We start from the raw sequence: 18,648 nt of genomic DNA on the forward strand, positions 1-18,648 counted from the left end.
AAATCACCTCACGTGCTTGGTGTCAACTTTTACTTTGAAATACACCTGTGAAGTGCCTGGAGATGTCTTTTTATATTAAACTCAACATATAAATACAAATTGTTATTGATATCTCAGCCTTTCAGACCCTGTATTTAAATGACTCCATGGACATTATGGCAAATTAACCAATGTGGGGCGCAACATGAGGGCAGCACGGTAGCATTGTAGGTCAGCATGGTAGCACGGTAGCATTGTGGATAGCACAATCGCTTCACAGCTCCAGGGTCCCAGGTTCGATTCCGGCTTGGGTCACTGTCTGTGCGGAGTCTGCACATCCTCCCCGTGTGTGCGTGGGTTTCCTCCGGTTTCCTCCCACAGTCCAAAGATGTGCAGGTTAGGTGGATTGGCCATGATAAATTGCCCTTAGTGTCCAAAATTGCCCTTAGTGTTGGGTGGGGTTACTGGGTTATGGGAATAGGGTGGAGGTGTTGACCTTGGGTAGGGGGTAGGGTGCTCTTTCCAAGAGCCGGTGCAGACTCGATGGGCCGAATGGCCTCCTTCTGCACTGTAAATTCTATATGTCTATAAAACTGACAGATTGGCTACCCGTTAAACACTCGACTCTTATTTTCTTCTCGTTTGAAGTTAATAGAAATTAAACTGAGGTAATATGTATAACGGGTTGCTTATGCGCTCCGATCTGTTTTGCAGCCCTGCAGAAGCTATCCCCACTTGTCTGAATTCTTTCACCCTGCGTCTGATTATTTGTTTTCTTTGCAAGCCTGACTAAACTCTCCCTCCGTGTGTACGAACCAGGGTCTCAGGTTCGATTCCTGGCTTGGGTCAATATCTGTGCGGAGTCTGCACGCTCTCCCCATGTCTGCGTGGGTTTCCTCCGGGTGCTCTGGTTTTCTCCCACAGTCCAAAGATGTGGACGTTAAGTAGATTGACCATGATAAATTGCCCTTCGTGGACTTCCGGTAGCGGCCATGTCCGACTCGGTCGCGCACACGGCAGCTCCCGCTGGGATCGGATATTTGGGCCCTTCAACGGACTGGTAGCGGCACTTTGGCGGTGATTCCCGGCGTGGCAAGAGACACTGGAGAGGTTCCCCTCATTGCTGCATGGAGGGAATCAGGAGTGGGGCCGTAAAGAGAGCGATTGCGGGGAAGCGAGCTGAACGGGTCCGGGAAGACAAAATGGCAGCCGGCGCGGACCAAGCAGTGTGGGCCCAGTGGTCGAGAGAGCAGCAAGAGTTCCTGCGAAGCTGCTTCGCAGAGCTGAAGACAGAGATGCTGGCCCCTATGAAGGCTTCCATTGAAAGAATGGTGGAGGCTCAGAAGGTACAGGAGCAGGTGATCAAAGAGGTGGAGTGAAAGGTATCTGACAATGAGGACGAGATCCTGGGCCTGGCGTGTTGTCTTGATGTAAGATTGGTAGTAGAATTTAAGCTGTCCGCTTTTCTTCTTCCAGGTGGCGGGGTAACGCCCAGGTTGTGTATCTCGTTTTATGGGAAGATTCTGGATGGCGCTTGCCCTCTTACCCTGTGGGGGAGGGGAGGTTGGGGGACCGAAGGAGGAGACTACAGTAAGATTGGGGATAGAGGCGGGAGCGACCGGGGTCAGCATGGGTCAGCTGACTTACAGAAGCGTAATGGGGGGAAATCAGTGCTAAGTAAGTGCTTGGCACGGGGGTGTGTGTGTGTGTGTGTGTGTGTGTGTGTGTTAGTATTGGGGGACTGGGGGGGGGGGGGGGGGGGGGGGGCGGAGAATGGGGTGCTGCTTTGCTGACTGAAGGGGAGCCAACTGTTGGGGATGGATGGAGAGTCGGGTTGGGGGGGGTCCTCCGGTAGGAGGGCTGGAGCGAGCGGGGGGCGCGAGCACATGGCTGGCCGAAAAAGGGAGATGGCTAGTCGGCGGTGGGGGAAGATCAACCCCCCGTCCAGGCTGATGACGTGAAATGTGAGGGGTCTGAACGGGCCGGTCAAGAGGTCCCACGTGTTCTCGCACTTAAAGGGATTAAAGGCGGACGTGGCCATGCTGCAGGAGACGCACTTAAAACTCGCTATACTCGAAGACCAGAGGGGTGGCAATTCTGGTTAGCAAACGGGTGGCATTTGAGGCAGGGAGTATTGTGGCGGACAAGGGGGGCAGATACATAATGGTGAGTGGCAAGCTGCAGGGGGCCCGGGTGGTGTTAGTAAACGTCTACACACCAAACTGGGATGACGTGGAATTCATGAGGTAATTGCTGGGTAAAATCCCGGACTTGGAGTTCTCCTTTTTTTCTCCCATGCTCACAAAGTGTACTCTCGGATTGACTTTTTTGTGTTGAGCAGGGCGTTAATCCCAGGGTGGAGGGGGTTGAGTATTCGGCTATTGCGGTCTCAGACCATGCCCCGCACTGGGTGGACCTGCGACTGGGGGCGGAGGGAGGGCAGCGCCCTCTCTGGAGACTAGATGTGGGACTGCTAGTGGATGAAGAGGTGTGTGGGCAGATAAGGAGGAGCATTCAAAACTGTGTGACAACAAACAACACAGGGGAGGTAACAGCAACAACGGTCTGGGAGGCTATGAAGGCAGTTATGAGAGCGAGTTGATTTCTATTAGGTCCCATAGAGAGAAGAGGGAGAGGGCGGAGAGGGAGAGGCTGGTGGGAGAGATACTCAGAGTTGACAGGAAGTACGCGGAGACCCCCAAGAAGGGGCTGCTAAAGGAGCGCCAGAAACTGCAGGCAGAGTTCGATCTGCTGATCACTGGGAAGGTGGAGACGCAGCTGAGGAAGGTGAAAGGGGCAATCTACGAGTATGGGGAGAAAGCAAGCAGGATGCTGGCGTACCAACTTTGCAGGAGAAAGGCGGCCAGGGAGATTGGGGGAGTTAGGGATAAGGCAAGTAACACGGTCTTGGGCCCAGAGTAGATCAACAAAGTCTTCAAGGAGTTTTATTGCAAACTGTACGAGTCAGAGCCCCCGGTGGGAGGGGCAGGGATGAAGCAATTTATGGACCAATTGAGGTTCCCAAGGGTGGACAAAGAGCTGGTGGAGGGACTGGGAGCCCCGATTGAGTTGGAGGAGATAGTTAAGGGCCTAGAAAGTATGCAGTTGGGCAAGGCCCCGGGTCCAGATGACTTCCCTGTAGAATTCTACAAGAATTTCTCAGAGCTGCTGAGCCCACTCCTGCTAAGAACCTTTAACGAGGCAAAGGAGCGAGGAACTCACTCCCCCCCCCCCCCCCCCCCCCCCCCCCCCCCCCCACCCCCCGACGATGTCGCAGGCTTTGATCTCGCTCATTTTGAAGAGGGCGAAGGATCCGCTTCAATGTGAGTCCTACAGGCCGATATCGCTCCTGAACGTGGATGCTAAACAGCTGGCTAAAATTTTGGCTACTAGAATAGGGGACTGTGTCCCAGGAATGATTGATGAGGATCGGACGGGTTTCATCAAGGGCAGGCAATTGAACACAAATGTGAGGAGGCTCCTAAACATTATCATGATGCCCTCAGAAGGAGGGGGCGCAGAAATAGTGGCTGCAATGGATGCAGAGAAAGCCTTTGACCGGGTGGAATGGGAGTATCCGTGGGAAGTGTTAGGTAGGTTTGGATTTGGTGAGGGATTCACAGGGTGGGTCAAACTACTGTATCAGGCCCCCGTAGCAAGTGTATCCATGAACCGGCTGAGGTCAGAGTATTTTAGACTGCATCGAGGGATGAGGCAGGGGTGCCCCCTATCCCCGCTACTATTTGCCCTGGCAATTGAGCCGTTGGCCATAGCGCTGAGGACTTCAAGGAGCTGGAGGGGGCTGGTCCGGGGAGGGCAGGAGCACCGGGTTTCACTTAATGCAGAAAACTTGCTATTGTATATTTCGGACCCGATAGAGGGGATGGGGGAGGTCATGCAGATCCTAAGGGACTTTGGGAGCTTCTCGGGGCACAAGTTGAACGTGGGGAAAAGTGAGCTGTTTGTAATCCACACTTGGGGTCAGGAAGAGAGACTGAGAGAGCTCCCGCTCAAGATGGTGGAGGCGCTTTCGTTACCTAGGTATACAGGTGGCTAGGAACTGGGATGCTCTACACAGGCTCAATCTATCTCAGCTTGTAGAGCAGATGGAGGGAGACTTTAAAAGGTGGAACATGCCCCCGCTTTCCCTGGCAGGAAGGGTGCAGACAGTGAAAATGACGGTCCTCCCCAGATTCCTGTTCATTTTCCAGTGCCTTCTCAGCTACATCCCCAGATCCTTCTTCAAGCGGGTGAACAGGATTATCACGGGATTTGTGTGGGCAAACAAGACCTTGCGAGTTAAAAGACTGTTTTTGGAGCGTAGCCGGGGGTGGGGGGGAGTTGGCACTGTCGAACTTCTGTAGCTACTACTGGGCAGCTAATGGGGGTAATGGAGGAGGGGTCGTGGAATCATGCAAAGGCACCAGCCTAGGGGCACTAGTAATGGCACCGCTGCCATTCGCGCCGGCACGATACACCACAAGCCCGGTAGTGGCGGCGGCGCTGAGGGTCTGGGGTCAGTGGAGAAGGCACAGGAAGGAGGGGGCCGTATCGGGGGCCTCAGTTTGGACCCCGATACGGAATAATCATAGCTTTGTTCTGGGCAAGATAGATGGGGGGGTTTCAAAGCTGGCACAGGGAAGGCATCAGAAGGATGAGGGACCTGTTCATAGATGAAACTTTCCCTAGCTTGAAGGCGCTGGAGGAGAAATTCAGCCTGCCCCCTGGAAACGCCTTCAAATACCTCCAAGTCTGCGACTTTCTCAAAAAACAGGTGGGGACATTTGTGTTGCTACCCCCTCGTAGGATACAGGACAGGGTGGTGCCTGGCATCTGGGTAGGAGAGGGGAAGGTGTCGGACCCCGATGTCAGCAGCAGCAGCAATCCGAGGGGGGGGGGGGGGGGGGGGCTTAGGTGGGGTACTGTTCATTTAATGCATATTCTCTGTTTGTACAATGAGAACAGCCACCTAGTTTTGTTAAATATTTTCCTTTTAATTTCCTGTTATTGGTTGTGTAAAAATTCTGTTTGAAAAAAGCTTCAATAAAACAAATTTTAAAAATAAATAAATAAATTGCCCTTCGTGTCCAAAAAGGTTAGATGGGGTTACTGGGATGGGCTTAAGTGGGGTGCTCTTTCAAAGAGCCAGTAAAGGCTTGATGGGCTCGCTGGCACTGTAAATAAATTCTATGATTCTCTCTCATTTGTTTTTATTCATCCATGGATGTGGGGCCATTTACTGTCCCTTGAGATTATTGCAGTGAACCAACTACTTTAACCACTGCAGTCCATCTGTATTTATCATAATTTATCATAATTTGGTGAGCAAAATTGAATCCCATATGATTAAAGAACAAAGAACAAAGAAAGGTACAGCACAGGAACAGGCTCTTTGGCTCTCCAAGCCTGCGCCGACCATGCTGTCCATCTAAAATCTTCTACACTTCCTGGGTCCGTATCCCTCTATTCTTATCCTATTAATGTATTTATCAATATGCCCCTTAAATGTCACTATCGTCCCTGCTTCTACCACCTCCTCCGGCAGCGCGTTCCAGGCACCCACTACCCTCTGTTGTAACGAACTTGCCTCGTACATCTCCTCTAAACGTTGCCCCTCACATATTAAACCTATGTCCCCTAGTAATTGACCCCTCTACCCTGGGAAAAAGTCTCCGACTATTCATTCTGTCTATGCTCCATATAATTTTGTAAACCTCTATCAGGTCGCCCCTCAACCTCCTCCGTTCCAGTGAGAACAAACCAAGTTTATTCAACCTCTCCTCGTGGCTAATGCCCTCCATACCAGGCAACATCATGGTAAATCTCTTCTGCACCCTCTCTAAAGCCTCCACATCCTTCTGGTAGTGTGGCGACCAGGATTGAACACTATACTCCAAGTGTGGCCTAACTAAGGTTCTATACAGCTGCAACATGACTTGCCAATTCTTATACTCAATGCCCCGGCCAATGAAGGCAAGCATGCCGTATGCCTTGACTACCTCCTCCACCTGTGTTGCCCCTTTCAGTGACCTGTGGACCTGTACACCTAGATCTCACTGACTGTCAATACTCTTCAGGGTTCTACCAATCACTGTATATTCCCTGCCTGTATTAGACCTTCCAAAATGCATTAACTCACATTTGTCCGGATTAAACTCCATCTGCCATCTCTCCGCCCAAGTCTCCAAACAATCTAAATCCTGCTGTATCCTCTGACAGTCCTCATCGCTATCCACAATTCCACCAACCTTTGTGTCGTTCGCAAACTTACTAATCAGACCAGTTACATTTTCCTCCAAATCATTTATATATACTACGAACAGCAAAGGTCCCAGCACTGATCCTGAGGAACACCACTAGTCATAGCCCTCCAGTCAGAAAAGCACAGTTCCATTACTACTCTCTGCCTTCTATGATCTAGGCAGTTCTGTATCCATCTTGCCAGCTCACCTCTGATCCCGTGTGACTTCACCTTTTGCACCAGACTGCCATGAGGGACCTTGTCAAAGATCTTACTAAAGTCCATATAGACAACATCTACTGCCCTACCTGCATCGATCATCTTTGTGACCTCTTCAGAAACTCTATCAAGTTAGTGAGACACAACCTCCCCTTTACAAAACCCTGCTGCCTTTCGCTAATACGTCCACTTGCTTCCAAATGGGAGTAGATCCTGTCCAGTAATTTCCCTACCACTGACGTAAGGCTCACCGGCTTGTAGTTCCCTGGATTATCCTTGCTACCCTTCTTAAACAAAGGAACAGCATTGGCTATTCTCCAGTCCTCCGGGACATCACCTGAAGACAGTGAGGATCCAAAGATTTCTGTCAAGGCCTCAGCAATTTCCTCTCTTGCCTCCTTCAGTATTCTGCCCTGGGAACTTAGCCACCGTAATATTTTTCAAGACGCCCAACACCTCGTCTTTTTGGATTTCAATGTGAACCAGGCCATCTACACACAATTCTCCAGACTCAACATCCACCAATTCCTTCCCTTTGGTGAATACTGATGCAAAGTATTCATTTAGTACCTCACCCATTTCCTCTGGCTCCACACATGGATTCCCTCCCCTGTCCTTCAGTGGGCCAACCCTTTCTCTGGCTACCCTCTTGCTTTTTATGTATGTGTAAAAAGCCTTGGGATTTTCCTTAACCCTATTTGCCAATTACTTTTCGCCCTTTTAGCCCTCCTGACACCTTGCTTAGGTTCCTTACTACTTTCCCTATATTCCACACAGGCTTAGTCTATTCCCAGCCTTCTGGCCCTGACAAATGCCTCATTTTTTCTTTTTGACGAGGCCTACAATATCTCTCGTCATCCAAGGTTCCTGAAATTTACCATATTTATCCTTCTTCCTCACAGGAACATGCCAGTCCTGAATTCCTTTCAACTGACATTTGAAAGCCTCCCACATGTCAGATGTTGATTTACCCTCAAACATCCGCCCCAATCTAGGTTCTTCAGTTCCCGCCTAATATTGTTATAATTAGCCTTCCCCCAATTTAGCACATTCACCCTAGCACCGCTCTTACCCTTGTCCACCAGCACTTTTAAACTTACTGAATCGCGGTCACTGTTCCCAAAATGCTCCCCTACTGAACCTTCTACCACCTGACCGGGCTCATTCCCCAATACCATATTTTTAAAATTGAAAAAAATGATGGTTTGTGCATCGATAATGCTTTCATAACAGCACTTAGGATTATGTCAATGAACAGCTATTTAAATTGCTTGAACAATGCTTTTTCACCTCTTAGAGACAGGCAAGCAGTTCCCCCACCCCCCAAGGACTAGCCATTTAAGTAATTTGACAGTTCACCTGGCCTTACCCACCATCAAGAAATGTATGATATCTCTACAGGTTTGTCACTCCTACATTGAGGATAAGGCCCTTAGAATCATAGAATCCCTGCAGTACAATTCAGCCATTAAATCTGCATTGACCCACCGAAAGTGCACTATACCAGAACCACTCATCCATCCACCGCACCCTATCCTCGTAACTTAACATGCACATCTTTGGACACTAAGGGGCAATTTAGCATGGCAAATCCACTAATCCCTGATCACTTTTGAACTGTGGAAGGAAACCAGAGCACCCGGAGGAAATCCACACAGACATGGGGAGAAAGTGCAAACTCCAGTCATCCGAGGTGGTAATTGAACCCAGATCTTTGGCACTGTGAGGTAGTAGTGTTCATTGTTCCAGCAAAAACAGAAATCAGTCTTGCGGAGTTCAGGCCTCCCACATTTGGAATCACATCCAACCCACGTTTCCAAACCACAGATCCCCCTCCCACAGGCGAAAACAGGGATTTATCAAAAATGTGGATGGGACTTCCGGATCTGGGTGCCACTGCCATTTTGGAAGGTCACCAGAGTCTTCATGGATCGATGAAAATCCAGGCCTTTGGAAAGGGTATCCAATTAGTCCAACTCCCGTGCCCTTTCTTCATAACCTTTAAAATCTTTCCTTTTCAAATATATATGCAATTTATTTTTGAAAATCATTACTGAAATGTCCCCAACACCCTTTTAGACAGTGAATACCAGATAATAACAATTTGCTGTGTAAAAACATTCTCACTAATCTTTGGTCCCTTTGCAAATTATCTTCAACCTAGGGCTAGTTACCAATTCTTCTGCCAGTGGAAACAGTTTCACCCTCTATACTCACAACATTCTTCATAATTTTCAACAACTCGATTGAATTTCCCCTTAACCGTCTCTGCTTCAATGAGAACAATCTTAGTTTCTCTAGTCTTTCCACAAAGTACCCCATCGCTGTTACCATTCCAGCAAAGTCCTCCACTCTCTCCAAGGCCTTGGCATGTCTTTCTCACTCTTGCTCAGATATGCATACTGCCACAGACACCCCAAGTAATCAACTTTTCATACCCTCAATTAATGTAGTTTACCTGAGACTGTAAAAATAGTTTTAATCTGTGGATTCATAATCATGGATATCATATGTATACCTCTTAAATGTATTTCACTTTGGGGTCATTGGTGAATTGGCAGAGAGTGATTTTTATCCAATTTACTACATTCAAGTGAAAACAGTTAATCAATATAAAGTTTAATTTTATATAAAGATTCTTACCGATGGTTGGCTTTGTTGCATACGTTTGCGAGCTGCTACTGCTTTCAGATTACGGCATATTTCCTTGAAAGTTGAAGGCTGCAACCTATGTTGCAGACGTGGTGGCTCCTGCATTGAAGGGTATTGGTATTGTGGAAGCTGATGGTGAACTGGATGTTGTGGATGCGGTGGCACTGGTGGCAATGGTTGAAGATCTTCTTGCTGCCATAAGAATGTCTTTTGGTCAGGTAGTTGCTGTTGGGGTTGTAGCAATTGATGTGGCGATTGTTGATGGACTTGTGGCAATTGATGTGGCGATTGTTGCTGGAGCTGCGGCAATTGATGTGGCGATTGTTGCTGGAGCTGTGGTAATTGATGTGGCGATTGTTGCTGGAGCTGTGGTAATTGATGTGACGATTGTTGCTGGAGCTGTGGTAATTGATGTGATGATTGTTGCTGGAGCTGTGGTAATTGATGTGGCGATTGTTGCTGGAGCTGTGGTAATTGATGTGATGATTGTTGCTGGAGCTGTGGTAATTGATGTGGCGATTGTTGCTGGAGCTGTGGCAATTGATGTGACGATTGTTGCTGGAGTTGTGGCAATTGATGTGGCGATTGTTGCTGGGGCTGTGGTAATTGATGTGGCGATTGTTGCTGGAGCTGTGGCAATTGATGTGACGATTGTTGCTGGAGTTGTGGTAATTGATGTGGCGATTGTTGCTGGAGCTGTGGTAATTGATGTGGTGATTGTTGTTGGAGCTGTAGTAATTGATGTGGCGATTGTTGCTGGAGCTGTGGTAATTGATGTGGCGATTGTTGCTGGAGCTGTGGCAATTGGTGTGGTGACTGTTGCTGGAGCTGTGGTAATTGATGTGGCGATTGTTGCTGGAGCTGTGGTAATTGGTGTGGTGACTGTTGCTGGAGCTGTGGCAACTGGTTTGAATTTAATGCATGGTGCTCAACCACCAGCTGCGGTTGACACTGGTTGTCATTGTATGGTATCTCACAGAGTTGTTCTTTGAGGGTTTTCTGGGGATACTGCTGTTTTGGTTGCTCTGGGTAATATTGTTGGCTATGATGCTGTTCTGGAATTTCATCACATTGTTCAACCTTAAGCTCTTGTTCTGAACTCTTCTGTTGCATCTGTTGAGGTTCTGGACTCTGCTGGTCCACTGGTTGTTGTTCTTCTGTAGGTTGAATTGGATGCTGTTGCTGAAGGTGTAGCTGTGTCGGTGGGTGATGAGAATGATGTTGAGAAGAATGAAGGTGAACTTTATTCATTAAAGGTTGTTGTTGGTGATCTGGTGACTCAGGTATCAGGATGCCTCTTTCATCTCCAATTTCTGATTGCAAGAGATGGAGTCTGTAGTACTGGACAAGATTTTCCAGAAAGGCAAACGTAGCCAAAGAAGGAACTTAAAAAACAAATCACAAGTTAATTGCATCAAAATCAGTGCTTAAAAGTGAATAATTGATTAAAAATTGTAGTCATAGTAATAAACAAGACATGGAAAATAGACTGCTAACTTCCGCAAGTGTTGTGCGAAGAGTTCTGCAGTTAATTGTGCAGAGTAGACAGTATCTCTTTTGTTGGAACACATAGGCTGTATTTAAATACAAAAAATACTTCTTAAAAGATGCAAAAGTAAACGTTTTGTAAGAGAATGTGAGCTTCCTATTCCTTTTTGAAGACAGATACAGCTTCTTCCTTCCCCTGAACCACATCAAACTCTTAACCTTGGCAAAACATCTTCACTCAATCTTCATTTGCAAGTCATCTTTCTGGTGCACAATTCTTTCTAAGCATATGGGAGTGGCCCAGTCTAAAACCTGGGATGGGATTCTCCAGCCCCGTTTTCTGACGGGGCATGCAGCGGGATTTTCCGTTTCCCATTGTGACCACTCCTACGCCGTCGGGAAACCCACGGGCATGAATGTGCTGTTGGCAAAGCGGAGGATCCCGCCGACGGAGAATTCCCCCAGTTGGTTTCAACTTTGAATCTATTGACAGTACTAAGCACTTCTACCAGGTTTTTCCTTTACCAATAAAGAAAAATACAATGCATTAATCATCTTAATAAATGGATTAATCCTCTAACATAATGCCCGGCATTTCTCCAGGGCATTAAAAGTGTAAGTAGTGTTAATTTTTTTAAAAATAAAGATTTAGTAAAGCCATCTAAAGGAATATCAACCAACTAAATAATTTAACAATCTTATTCGCAAAACCAAAATAGTTATTTCCATATTTAAACGTGTAACACCAGGGGGTTATACCATTGGCAAGAAGTAGCATGTCCTGATCAAAGGGGGCTTATTTAAAATCTACCGCAAAAAATGAGGCAGCATGAATTGTCAACAAGATTAGACATTCTTTCTGATATTACACATAACACATGGATGATCAGCTGATTTCCTTTTTGGGAAGAAAGTTCAAACGTTCAAGACTTGGTCATTCACAATGCCCTAACCAGAGATATAATCCAAAAGTAATATATGTGCTTGAATCATATGAAGAGAATAAAACATTCAAGGTGTATAGTTGTAATGTAATCCATTCTACATAAAAATATATAGGGCAATATTTAATGGAGGGATGGGCTTTCCCTATTGGCTGGAGCTGGCAAGACCCCGCGTTGCCTCCTTTTGGGAAGGCTTGCACTACTATGTGCCCCTGGCCAGCGGCAGGACTTCCATGGGATTAAGAACCCTGGAAGCAGAACTCCTAGCCTTTGCCACCTTCCTCCCAGCCCCAGAGAGCTGCTGGCCAATCAGAGCCCTGCAGCTGTCATTGCTGGCTGTGCCATTGCCGGAATGGTGGTAGCTAACAGCACCAAAAGAGAGGCCTAAGATCAATGAGGAACCTAGGCCACAGGTGAGTGGGGGAGTAATGCAGTGAGAGTCGCGAGAAGGGGGCGGACGATCTGCAGCAAGGTAAAGGGATGGCTCTCAGCCAGTGGTGTGTTGCGAGACCCTTAAATGGTCTTTAACTGCCCACTTAAGGGCTTCAATTGGCAGTGGGGTAGGAAGGCTGTCAACAAATCTTCCCACCATGGACGTATTCAGGACAGAGCTAGGAAGGTGGCTGGGTTCTGACCTGTCAACCCCCTGCTCGATTAAATGCACACCTGCCACCAAACTCACCTCAGGGAAGATCATTAAATCCACCAATAGAATCAGCATCCTACTCCAACTGCAATGGAATTTTCGCACAGCCAATGAAGAATTTGTTTTCCTGAGAATCTCATTCGACCCAGGGAACTTGTTAAATCATCTAAGTAAGAGAAGTCCAGAAGGGCTGCAATTTAATGAAGCCTGTCCCTGCTGAGATCAGATTTAATGAGAGTTCTTGCATTGTTAGTCTATTCTTTCTTCACGCAAAATGCTGCCATGTATCCCTGTCAACCAACACCTCTATCCTAAAATTCCCATCCCTCCCTATCTTTGTAATTTCCACAAATACCAAAATCATCAAGATATGTGCTCATTTAATTCTGGCCTCTTGGGCATCCACGATTTAAATTGCTCCACCATCAGTGGCTGTGCCTTCAGCTGCCTGGGCTCCAAGCTCAGGAATTCCCTCCCTGAACCTCTTCAATCCCCTACTTCTCGTTCTTTAAGATTCTCATTAAAACTTATCTCTTCGTCCAAGCTTTTAGCCATTTGCCCTAGTATCGTTTTATATAGCTCAGTGCTTAATTTTGCCTCATAACAAACACCCTTGTAAAGAGCCGTAGAACATTTTATTACATTAAAGCCACTATATACCTCTGTTGTATAACACTGTTGTTTGAAAATGCATGCACCCTTGAGTGAAAGGCAACTTGGCAATGCTTTGGGTGATGCGGCTGCATGGGAGAGTTACACACTGAAAGTCATGGGCGGGATTCTCTGACCCCATACCGGGTCGGAGAAGAGCCGGCAGGTCGCGTGAATTGCGCCATGCTGCCCCGACGCTGGCACGCGATTCTCCGCAGAGCGGAGAATCGGCACCATTGGTGCCGGTGTGGTTGGCACGGTGGCGGTTGTGGGCCGCTCTACGCAGCCGGCCCACGGATCCTCCGGCCTGGATGGGCCAAGCAGCCATGAGAAAAGAGCCAAGTCCCGCCGGCGCCGTTCTAACCTGCTCTGGGCCGGTGGGACCTCGGTGTATAAGAGTCGGGTGGCGGCATTTGGCCGGGGGGGGGGCTCCGATGTGGCCTGGCCCGCGATCGGGGCCCACCGATTGGCAGGCCGGCCTCTGTGGCTGGGGACCTCCTTTCCTACGCGCCGGCCCCTGTAGTCCTGCGCCATGTTGCGTCGGGGCCGGCGTGTTGAAGGTCACCACTGCACATTGGCGCCGGTGCCACTGCACATGTCCTCATTGGCGCCGGCACAACTGCGCATGCGCGGATCCCGCAGCACGCATTTCGCGCCGGTATCTGCAGCTGGAGTGGCGCGAACCGCTCCAGTGCTGTGCTGGCCCCCTGGAGGGGGCAGAATTAGTCATGGGAGCGGCCCGTTCACGCCGTCGTAAAACGCGGCAGTGCTAACCACTATGCCACCCACATTGCATGGTGGCGAGCTAACCTCATCCAGGATTTCATCAATGCAAGTTACTATGAGGTATATCATGGAAGTGCTGGTTGAAATACCCTCTGATTTCACCCATCTAAATGGTCTTCCCACTTGATTGAAATCAGTATTTCACCACGTGGGAGAATACAAACATGAGTGAGTATTCTACTAAATTGCAATGCTCAGTTTTTTTTGGTTTAAAATTCTAGGCGCAGTGGTATCTCATTGCCCTCCAAAAATATATGCCCATAACTTCCTGGTTCTCCAGCACTACAGCACCACATTTAGGGGGTACCCCTAACATGCACTGAGGAATCCACATAATGGTTCACCTGGTGATTGCACAGAAGTGCTAACTTCCTCTGGACAATTGCTCTGGACTGGGAACCATCCGACAGAAGCAATACAAATGGCTAACTTTGGGTTGTTCTGCCAATTTTACCCTGATATTTACTCTGAAAGAATTAGAGGAAAAAAATCAATTCCAACTCCTGTGTAACAATTTAAACACCCAGACCCAGCCTTGCATGTGATACACCCCCACACACATGGCCCCAGCAGGGGACCCCACACTGCAGATTTACTCTCCCCACCCACCTCCACTCCCAGACTGCCCACTCCCTGTCTGTTCCAACCCTCCCCACACCACCTCCCGGACTGTTATCCCTCCACACCCCGTTTTCGGATCCACTTAACTTTGAAACGTACCATCTGCCTTTAAATCGTCCCATTATACACCTCCTTTATGGCAGTTCGTGCCGTAAAAAAGGGGACGGTTCTTACCTCTCTGCGTCCCATTCACTTTGCGCCGATGCTGCCGGGGGCGCACTTTGTTGCTCCTGTCTCACCCAGCCTGATTGAGGAAGGTTAGGTGAGACAGGAACTTTGGAATTTGAAGTCTGTCAAGAGCGGCAATATGTCGGAGATTGCCACTCTTGAGGAAGTTACGGGTCATTGTGTACATGTTCATAAACAGTGCAAGAATGATTCAAAGGCAACTAATAAATAATAAATCTGTATTTAAGTGAGATTTCAATGAATCGTTATTTCTCTTCATTTCCCTTTCAAGAGTCCTACTGTTGATTTGTTTTCTTTCTTTTGACTCAAGACTACTTAGTACTGTCACAAAATACAAAGTGAAAAGTATTTCTACAATCCAGTGACATGCACTAGAAAGAAAATTGGTACGGTAATACCACTACCATACAAAAACAGTTTCTAAGATATCCCTGAGCATGGCCGTTTAGCTTTTCCTTCTTAGAGCACAATGCTTGCTTTTCACTCAGTGCTTTCCCCCCCAAAGGGACAATTTTGATATAAACTCATCAGACAGAGAAATTGCAGGTTTGAATCCATTTCCTAACAGAAGTATCAAAGCCGTAAGGTTTTGAGGGCTCAAGGCTCTGTGTTTCCCTACAGCCTAGATACAGTCGGATATAGATTGTTTTTATTCTGCAGAATAGCTAAATTTAATTAAAACAAAAAGCTCATGTAACATGCTTCAACTGCAAGGATATTAATATAATCCCTTAAAGAGGATGATCGCAAGCCCGCAGAGAGCAACCAGTTCTACGCACGGTGTAAAGTTCTGGTTGTTCCAAATTTGACGAGGGTGCAGAGGAGATCAAGTAAAGGATATTAGGAAATTGAGCAACAGAGCCACAAGGAGATACACAAGAAAGTCTAAGTGTTACCAGAGAAAAGAAGGGGAACCTTATTAAAGCTGTTGAGGATCTAAGGGGCATGGATAAATGAAATCCTTTCTAATTGCTCTACATAACCACAAACAAGAAATAAAAAACCCAAGCACAGAATGCAGAATATGAACAGTTCAGATTTTATTATTTCACAGAGGGTGATGAATATGTAAACTACATTGGTCAGGGGCAATGCAACAAATGGTGCTGGAAAATTCAAGGGGGAGGTGGGTAATTTTATGGCATAAGTAGTAGGAGACAAATATGGTGAGGCAGTTTTAAAAAATCTTGCTATCAGCCATAGATTCCTATGTTCTTAGTGAAGTTTTATTCACTTCACAACATCATCTCTTCCTCACTGCAGAAAGCTAACATTTTAAAAAGGTGTATTGAAACTGGCACTTGTTTTCAAAAATCAGTCGATTTCTATGTGAAAAGACAATGAGAGGTTGCAGAGTCCCATTCATGAGATGCATCCGTCACAATCCAGAACGTGGCTTTTTTTAATACAATTTTGAAATCTATCCCACAGATTTAATAAACCACAGGTGCCATCAATCTCCCACTGTATCCTTTGATTGGTTTCCACAGATAACTTTTTGTTTAGAAATCTTTGGTTGTAATTCTGTAAAATTTATTATTATAATCTTTCTTCCAAATCAACACAATATTTCAATAAGTAAGAAAAATCAAGCAAAAATGTAAATTTCTTACCTTCACAATTGCCATCGTCACTCCATCTCTTCCGGTAGGATCTCAGAAACTGAAATACAGCTGTCAGAATCTTCATTCCTCTGGTGTCTGACAGCACTTCCAGATTTTTATTTTCTTTTTTGTTTGGTGTGAGCAAAACTCAACAGCAGCATTGCACAAATGCATTAATAAGTTCAAAAGATCACCTTAGAAAAGGGATCCTTGTATAAACCGGATTATCAGCACCCCTTTCTTGCCTTATGGCTCACCAGCACCAAAGCCAAAAATAGCTCCTCCAAAAATGTGCCTGATTCTTTCAAATTAACATCATCCCATTTACAGAAAAATATTGTTCACTTACCAAAAGATTTATGAACTAGTAATAATTAGGAAGTGATGAATCAGTAAGACATACATTAGTCCCATCATAAAATAGCATGAAGGAATGAGAGCAGAAAGGTCTTCTTTCATTTCTGCATGCTCATTTTGGAGACCAAATTGGAATTGATCAAACTAGAGCTGGTAAGGTCATAAAGATTGCTGATGGCCAGATGTATTGTTATGAAGGATCATATGTTTGGATATCTTTAACCAGATTAAAAAGCAAACATCCTCCACTTTTAGCTTAGACATTCCCATTGCATTCTGCATTGCTTTGTTACAATGAAAACACAGGGACTACCGAGTACGTACATTTTATTCTGTATAGGGAGGAAGAAGAGTCAGTCCTAACGTATTTATGTGAAACACTTATGCATCAATGACAAGTATATGCTAACAGACAAAACATTAGATTTAAACAGGTAATTTGAACATTGTGTAACTCGTCAGTTCATTAGCATGGTGCTCTACAGCAGTTCTACATTATTGCACACTACTAAGCAACAGGAAAAGTAAAGATAAAGAAAGATATGATGCAAGCATATACAGAGCAGTTTCATGAGAGGGGTTAAAGATTGAATATGGCCTGAACCAGAGAAATGCTTTGGTCAAAAAAACACACAGAAGTAATGTAATCTACCCAATGGGCAACACCATATCAGGGATCTTCCATAACACACATGGACCTCCAGGTTATATCGGGTTGTTGTACCATTGGTATACTCCTTTTTCTTGTCAAGAAGAACGTCTTAAAATAATATCGATAGTTGTGCCATTAACTCATCTAATTAATTCATACCACAATAGTTCAGAATATGTTCATTTTGGATTTAGATTATTCTATTCCGCTGGAACAAATTGGTTAATTGTTTCTTAATTTCCCTTCCTTAATGTAGAGATGCCGCCGTTGGACTGGGGTGGGCACAGTAAGAAGTCTTACAACACCAGGTTAAAGTCCAACACGTTTGTTTCGAATCACTAGCTTTCGGAGCACAGCTGGTGAAGGAGTTGTGCTCCCGAAAGCTAGTAATTCAAAATAAACCTGTTGGACTTTAACATGGTGTTGTCAGACTTCTTACTGTCCCTTCCTTATGGCTGAGTACTGACTTGGCAAAAGTCAATTCAGTATGAAATTTTTAAAGCTCATGGAATTATAGAAAATACCATACTGACCTTTTCTTTCTCATTCCTTAATTCAGATACTTAATTATAACGCAATCAGAAAAACCACCGTGGAACAGTATTGCATTCAGTTAAGGAGAGTAGTTACATTGTACAATTACACACTTATTTAGTTGCTCATTGCCAGGTAACTTTTATGGCTTCCTCCTCTGCCCCATAAAATGACCCACCTGATACTAAAACTATATTTCAATGCAAAATGACAGGTAAAACTACGCCCAACTATGGCAAAGTGCAATATGTTAGTGAATGTTTAAAAAGTAATTTGATTAGATTTTGAAATTTCTCATAATTAAATTAGAAATTACAACCATTTACAATTTGCCACTGTGTCTGATTAATAACAATATTTTCAGTATCAAGATCAACACCTGATGCAGGCTGTAAATAAAACTTATGAACACTGGATTTTCACTTTTGTTTTAGCTTTAGCACCAAATCATTAAAACCTTGTTGTTAGCTTACTTCTTCAGATTTAGGTATTAACTTCAAAAGCTAGTTTTGACTCACAAGTAAGTGGCTGCAGGGGATTTTCAGACATGAAATCTTTGAACAAAACAGCTGGCGCATTTACAATATAAATGTGCAAATGCACAATATAATGCATCCAAGATTAAACACTTCAGATTATTCTAAAAGACGTAGAAACCATTATGTTAATACAAGCTGTTTTTTATTAATTGGAGGGCTTTCTTTAATGTTAAATCAATTTAAAAATAATGTAAACACTGAAACTTTTTCTAGACATTTATGGTTAATCATGTTTTTTGTAATTACTCTTACAGCAAATTAAAACTTTCAAGATGCAAATCATGATAAAAATGAAATAAAAACAGAAAATGTTACAAAGACATAGCATTTTCTGTCAGTACCTGCAAGGAAAAATGCAAGTTAACATTTTGGGTGGAGACTCTTGTCAGAACCAGAAACTGGAGCATAATCAAGTTCTTTACAGGAACTTTACAGAAAACAATGAAGTTGAAAGGAAAAAAACAACAGTTGAAAATGAAGGACAGAATTATATGACAAGTTTGTAAATGGGGGTGTGTGATTGTAAAAGTTTCCCTATTGCCCACT

The 18,648-nt window shown here is 45.4% G+C and overlaps 1 protein-coding gene across 8 annotated transcripts in view; it reads right to left on the reverse strand.

Moving 5' to 3' along the window:
- The window catches only part of prdm11 (PR domain containing 11), a 197,685-nt gene that overhangs the window by 55,851 nt on the left and 123,186 nt on the right, over positions 1-18,648 (reverse strand). The window contains exon 11 of one of the 8 annotated variants that reach the window (XM_038807407.1): positions 9,083-10,476. The exons of the other annotated variants lie outside the window; for them this stretch is intronic. Within the exon in view, the coding sequence (XP_038663335.1) occupies positions 9,083-10,476 (1,394 nt within the window). The remainder of the gene's footprint in view (positions 1-9,082; positions 10,477-18,648) is intronic. 8 annotated transcript variants of the gene reach the window in all.

The sequence above is a fragment of the Scyliorhinus canicula genome, chromosome 9, assembly GCF_902713615.1.
Source record: "Scyliorhinus canicula chromosome 9, sScyCan1.1, whole genome shotgun sequence".
NCBI lineage: Eukaryota > Metazoa > Chordata > Chondrichthyes > Carcharhiniformes > Scyliorhinidae > Scyliorhinus > Scyliorhinus canicula.